This window comes from Berghia stephanieae, chromosome 3, assembly GCF_034508935.2.
Source record: "Berghia stephanieae isolate SIO BIC M18660-M18661 chromosome 3, UCSD_Bste_1.3, whole genome shotgun sequence".
Taxonomy (NCBI): Eukaryota; Metazoa; Mollusca; class Gastropoda; order Nudibranchia; family Aeolidiidae; genus Berghia; species Berghia stephanieae.
Window position 1 is genome coordinate 25675111 of NC_088362.1, and position 7500 is coordinate 25682610.

At 36.3% G+C, this 7500-nt stretch overlaps 1 protein-coding gene across 10 annotated transcripts in view; it reads right to left on the reverse strand.

Moving 5' to 3' along the window:
• The window catches only part of LOC144967429 (uncharacterized), a 126366-nt gene that overhangs the window by 14852 nt on the left and 104014 nt on the right, over nt 1-7500 (reverse strand). For all 10 annotated transcript variants that reach the window (XM_078904619.1, XM_078904612.1, XM_078904610.1 and 7 more), the window contains 3 exons: nt 5191-5283; nt 1685-2077; nt 9-237 (listed from right to left, as the gene is read on the reverse strand). In XM_078904619.1, coding sequence (XP_078760745.1) covers nt 9-237; nt 1685-2077; nt 5191-5260 — 692 coding nt within the window. In that variant the 5' untranslated portion in view covers nt 5261-5283. The remainder of the gene's footprint in view (nt 1-8; nt 238-1684; nt 2078-5190; nt 5284-7500) is intronic.

Below are 7500 nucleotides of genomic sequence, written 5' to 3' on the forward strand. Positions count from 1 at the left end.
CGACTTACATGGCCGAGTCCAGGAAAAGCTGTGACTGGCGATGAAGCCGAATATCGTAGGCCCTTGCCAGGATTCTCCTGACTGTCGTGTTGAATGTCTTGAAGTAGCAGTAACATCCTGAATGGTTCTTGTTTACGTTGGCCATGGCGGTGTTTGGGTCGAAGTACAGACTGACGTTGGCATTCTCCGGGAACACCCTGGTTCCTGGTTTACACATGTCTATCTTCAGACTGGATTCTGTCCCAAAAAAAAAAAAAAAATACACGTCATTTGAACGGAATTATGACAAGTGAACTACCTCCCAATTTATTTTTTAACCATCGCCTTACCAACCATAGGAAAATCGTACCATTCGTTACGATCCAACCAGCACTTTTATCACCCAGATTTCTTCTGTAAATCACATAATTTAAAGAAATATGTTTTATCATATAGCTATAAAAACGTGACAATGTGTTGTAGAGTTCATTTTGCTGATCAAAATTATGCATAGAATGTATTTGTTGCTTTTCTATTTGAGAAAGAAAAAATTATTTTGTGTTGGGTGGGTGTGAAATTTTTGGGAAAATTCTGAAAATGGCTGGTAAGGAAATGGTGAAAAAGGAGGGCTTTTATAAAGGGCAATATCCACTAAACGTGCTCAAAGCGTTTTACAAAGGGTCCCTGACCAACAGCAACACGTACATGTAGAACGAAACAAAATGCCTGTTGGAGATATTAAAACGCTGTTAACAGTTAGGTATTCATTTTACACCTGAGTACGGTGAGAGAATACACACCTTTTCAGATGGAGACCAGTTTGGAGTCATCTGGGGCAGCGTAGCTCAGCGTTACGGTCTTAGCTTCGTACCCGAAAGGTACCGAGCTTGCTCACCCGCGCTGAGCAAGTCACCCCCTTGCCCTAGCTCAATTTGCCGCACTGCACTGTCGCTGACGCCTGGGTTATTTCAGTCTTCCCTTGGAATAGACCCTAGAGACAAATTTCCCCGATTTGATGAATAATGATTTTTATTTTATTTTATTTTATTTATTTTAAATTTTAATCTGGTTAATTTTGCCAGCAGCGGAATATACACATAATCAGCGGGGGCCTGGCGCAACCCGTAAAGATTGTTCGCAGGGTCGATATCCACTGTACAATTTTAAACCTGTCCCCTTTCTGCATTGATGCCACTTTTAGCGCAGATAAAATTTATATTATGTAATATTTTGTGACTATCCTGTCGCACTGAAAAACACATTTTAATAACTTTGGCCAGCAAAAAAAACCTCGTCCTTCAAATATCGATCGATTAAAATGACCTTCATCTTGTCAAAAACTATCAAACCCGGGACTTTCGTTGAAGTCCCAGATTTGAGAGTTGTTCTTTTATTTTACGAGATGAGGGCCATTTTAATCGATCGATATTGGAAGGACCAGTTTTTTTGCTGGCCAAAATTTTCAAAATGTGTTGTTCAGGTTACGGCAGTAGATAGATATCGTTTTACCATATCAAAAAAATTGCTAGTGCAGTATATTGACATAAAATTGTCACAAGCCCTGTAACGTTTAATTTTCTTATTCGGGAATTTGAACTTGTAAATGAAAACATCTCCTATTTATATATATATATATATATATATATATATATATATATATATATATATATATATATATATATATATATTTAAATCAAAAACTTACCTGTCTCACACCCCACCTCCAATGAAATCTGCTTGTACTGATATTGACCAGTCTGTATCTCATTTCCAGAGTTGGAGTTTTTGACCCGAGCCGCTGTCTTCCCGCTCAGAGCGGCTATGAAAGGGAAGGCGATGTCATCCCTCTGAGAAGAAGGCAGACAACCCGTGTCTTCCTTCATCCTGTAATGGAATCGGTTGATTCTCTTGCATTTCGATTGGTTGGGATCCTTGGGCACATAGGCTTGAAAGTTGAGCAGTTTTAGCTTGTCTCTGTTGGCACAACTGATGGAGTCACCTCCCCTCTGCCGGGTCATAACGCCATTGTTTTTGCAGTACCGGAAGTAGCCGTCGTTGCTGTAGTCTCTGTCTGTTATTGGAATCAGGCATTCTGTACCTGGACAACAAATATAAAAAAGACAAATGATATTTGCGACCAAACGGTATTATGCTGGGATGAACCAACTTTTCCACTAGTTAAAAAAACAACAACTAGAGCACTTATATAGTGCAATATCCATTAAACGCGCTCAAAGCGTTTTACAAGGGGTCCCTGGCCAACTACAACACTTAACATATAGGACGGAACATAACGCCTGTTACGCGATAATACAAAATTTTCGGACAGAGACAACGCTGTTAACGGCCAGGTACTCATTTTACACCTGAGTACGGTGAGAGAAAGTGACTAAAGAGCCTTTTCCAAGGGCTCAACTATGCACCGAGCGAGGCTAGAACCCAGGACATTTCGGTTCGGAAGCGAGTGTCATACCACATGACCGCATAGCTGCAGAAGTTAACTGCCAAGTAGCTACAAATTATCTTTATAAATATTTTATTTTCTAGTACCTGAGGCTGTGCCAAATGAGTCTTCTTGTACAATTCGACACAAAACAACACTCGATATTAAATCGCATATTCTGGGTTGGGGGGTCCCGATAGCTCAGTTGGTAGAGCACTCGCTTCACACGCAAAGGGACCGAGTTCAATCCTGGGTGCAGTCGAATTTTTTTCTGACACCGCCCCCCCCCCCTGTCCATCCAGCAGTGACTGGGTAGCTGGGTCTGTTAGATCTGGCGGAAACTACTTTTCGATAGACTAGCGTCCTATCCAAAGGGTAGCAAGCAATTGCTATTGTCCGTTTCACGCTATAGAAACCGGGATAAACTCCGGTTCCATGGGCCTTATAGCTCTGAAGGACTACATTTTAAATTATGGATTGACAAAATAGATATAATCCAAAAGAAAATAAATAATAATAGTAATAAAATAAAAAAAAAACAATAAGAAAACAGCAATCTAAAAACAAAATAATAATAGAAATAGTTTTTCGAAATGTCGAAAAAGTATGGATAAAAGTGATATTTTGTCAAAACATTAAACTATAGCACTTTTGAACATCGATTTTGCTTTGATGTTGGAGCCGCCAGCAGATCCCCAATTTAAAAATTATTCTTTCAGTATTTAACCCAGAAAACCAAACTGATTACTCGTACAACGAAATCCTCCCATAACAAGGAACACCATTAAAGCTTTCAACATTTAAAGTTGCGAAAAAAACCTATTAAAAAGTAATAAACAGAAAATGAATATAACAGCTTCAACAATGAGAACGAAATATCCAACACGGAACGTTTCGGGCTCCAAACCCTTTTTCGGCCAACAACAAAAAAAAAAAAACCCAATAAAGACATAAATACATATACCAGATGGTCGTCTATCGTAGATTTAGTAATGTATTTATGGCTTTATTGGTTTTTTGTTGTTGTTGTTGTTGGCTGAAGAAGGGTTTTGAGTCCGAAACGTTCCATGTTTGGTATTTTGTTGTTTTTTGAAGCTGTTATATTCATTTTTTGTTTATTACTTTTGACAGTCGACATCTTTTAGCAGCTTGGTGTCACTTTAAACAATTACCTATTATCGATTTGTATATCGATCGTATTGTGTGTGGTGATATCATTAAAAAGATAATATGTGACCCAAAGTTTCAAAATGGTATTAAGTCGGGGTGAACCAGATGCTAAAAAGTCAAATTAAAGCTGAACTGGTCAAAAGTGTGAATTACTGGTATTCAGCACTCTAAATTATATGATATTCATTCCCTCAATAAAGCATACAAACTCAACGCAAGTCTGATATTTCTGGCTACAAATTCAGTTTTCAGCATCTTAATCATTCCGACTTAATACCGTTTTGAGACGTTCGGTCACATATTTAGTAGCACAATTTGGTTTTTACAAATAAATCACGAGAATTATAAAACTGAAATGAAATGATAAAGAAAAGGATATAGAGGGTCTTGTTTTTATTTATTTATGTATTTTTTTCATATGAGAGATTTCCTAATGGTGTGGAGTACGATGATGGAGATAATAATGGCGGTGGAGATTATGATGATAATGCTGTATTGATGATGTTGTTGCTGCTGTTGTTGTTGTTGTTGTTGGTGGTGGTGGTGGTGGTGGCAGTGGTGGTGATGATGATGATGATGATGATGATGATGATGGTGATGATGATGGTGATGATGATGATGATGATGATGATGATGATGATGATGATGATGATGATGATGATGATGATGATGATGATGATGATGATGATGATGATGATGATGATGATGATGATGATGAAGATGATTGTAGAAAAATTGTAATCATCAAACAATTTCTGTCTTTCTTTACAAATACAAATTTTATTAAGTCTACTCAAACTCAATGTGCATCTCGTGCTTCACAAAACAAAACGAAACTTAATGTGTAAAAAAAACATCTAACAACTAAACATCACAAACAAAAGAGTTCTAATAATGACTAATTGGGAAGCTAATGGGAAGTAATTCCAAGTAATAAAATAAAACAAAGATATCTACACAGTTAGGTCCCTAAATTATTGATATATATATCCAACAATGATGATGGTGATGATAATGATGGTGATGATAATGCTGCAATGATGTTCTTTTTGTTGTTGTTATTGAAGTTGTTGTTGGTGATGATGATGATGATGATGATGATGATGATGATAATGACGATGATGATGATGATGATGATGATGATGACGATGATGATGATGATGATGATGATGATGATGATGATGATGATGATGATGATGATGATGATGATGATTATAATGATGATAATGGTAATGATGGTGATGTAAATGATGATGATGATGATAATGATAATAATGACGATGATAATAATGATTATGATGATGATGATGATAATGATGATGATGACGATGATGATGATGATGATGATGATGATGATGATGATGATGATGAAGATGGTGATGATGATCGTGATAATGACGATGATAATAATGATAATGATGATGATGATGATGGTGATGATTATGATGATGATGACTGTGATAATGATTATGATGATAATAATGATTATGATGATAATGATGATGATGATGATGACGATGATGATGATCGTGATAATGATGATAATAATGATGAAGATGACAGTGGTGGAGGTGGTTGCTGTCGTCCCCATTACTCACCTGACTGCACACAGGTGATATTTATCAAAAAGATTCCCAGTAAAACATTTAAAACACGAGCTGTTCTCATCTCATCCAAAGAATTCCTTTATCCTGCAATGGTCAATGGGAAAAGAGATTTATATCATATCAGTTTATTGTACTGCCTTTACTTTGTTTTATGTGTTGTTTTTAAGGATTTTACGGCGCTTGCAACACATTTAGGTCATATCAGCGCCAGTAAAAAGGAGGGAAATTGGATAGTAAAAACATTCTAGATGTAAAATTAAAAGGACTTGAGGAAAAAAGTAAGACAAAGAGGAATCGGTTAAATAGGGAACAGTAAACAAATGTAGATTCTAAGAGCATACTATCAGTGTATTTTGTATTGAGATCCCCTAAAAGCCTCGCCCAGACATCAGCACAAGATTCCACAAAGATGAATACACTCAAATGTTTACAAATCAAATGTTAATAATAAAAACAACAGTACATAACAGACAGATGATTTACAATTTTTAAAAGTATCATCTCCCAAAACTATAACGATACATTTGACTGTTTTCTTCCCAGCCACGGACTCCGATCAGGGTCAGGACAAAAATTAAATAATCTCATTCCAAGACAAAGACGGAAAGCAATTGGAAAACAGATGCAGGGGGATAGAAGATACGGCATGTACCTCCCTGCCCACTGTGGGTTCTTTACTTAAAGAATAACCCCCCCCCCCCCAAAGCGTTTCGCTAAAAAGCTCACAACATTGCCATCCGGAAATATGACGGACCAAAGCACAAAACTATGTGTAACCTAAAACGTTTATAGTCTGGTTAATACAGTTTAGTGAGAATTACTCATAAACGTGGATGGCATAAAACAATAACAAAGACTCGATTGACGTCAACTTCATTCTATCTATTCTCAACATAAACATAATATAACATAGAGACGATTGAGACATTGAGTAAGCTCCGATATTGGGGTTGAATATTATTAATTCAGAAAAGTGAGTGGAGCAGGCACTTACTCGTATGTTGATAATAACAGGAAATGAAGTGAGTAGAAAAGTGCTGCCAAAAGACAATAATAGAGAATAAAAACTTCGCAGACAGACAGTAAAAAAAAAAAAAAGTACTTGGCACGTTTTACCGTGTTTGGCATTTTGTTTCTTTTTCAAAGGTTGTTATCGTCATTCTTATTCATTACGACTAATTCAAGTGAGCATCATGTGATTATCACTATTCTGGCGTACTCTGGAAAAAAGAACCCATATTTAAAAATTTGGCCAGAAAACTTGTCCTTCAAATATCGATCGATTTAAATGACCCTCGTCTTGGAAAAAAACTCTCAAACCTGGGACTTCGAGAAGTCCCAGGTTTGAGAGGGTTTTTTTTTTTTTTTGCCAAGACGAGTGTCATTTAAATCGATCGATATTTGAGGGACGAGTTTTCTGGCCAAATTTTTAAATATAGGTTTTTTATCCAGATACGGCAGTATTGTATTTTGTAGTATATAGGCGAGACGCGTTTAAGTAAAACACATACAATATCCGACAGCCGGATATAACGCAACAACACACAAGGCTATGTGTTAACCTTGATCGTAAACACTGTAATCTGATTTATGTAATTTGATGAGAATTAATCATTAAAATGGCTGTCTAAAAACAATAACAAAGACCTGAGTGACGTCAACTTCGTTCTATCAACATAATTCGGTGAGAACTAATCATTAAAATGGCTGTCTAAAAAAACAATAACAAAAAGCTGAGTGACGTCAACTTCGTTCTATCAATATAATTTAGTGAGAACTAATCATTAAAATGGCTGTCTAAAAAAAAATTAACAAAAAACTGAGTGACGTCAATTTCGTTCCTTCTATAGCTTTCGTCATTCTATCCCTGCACCATAATATTTAAAACACGCCGTCAATGTTTATGATAGGGTAAATATTTGCTCATACCTTTATTATTAACGTGTACTATTTTTTTTATCAGTTTGTTTACTTATAATAATATTGGAAATAGCAAAACCTGCAGGATATCAGTGATACAGTCTACTGCTATAGTGTGGTAATCATAGGACGCAAAAATGGTGTTCTTATTGCCTTATTTGTACATAGTGATAGGAATAAGGAATGAGAACGATGATGATGATGATGATGATGATGATGGCGGTGATGATGATGATGATGATGATGATGATGATGATGATGATGGTGGTGGTGGTTGTGATGATGATGATGATGATGATGATGATGATGACGATGATGATAATGATGATGATGATTGATTGATGATGATGATGATGATGATGATGATGATGATGGTGGTGG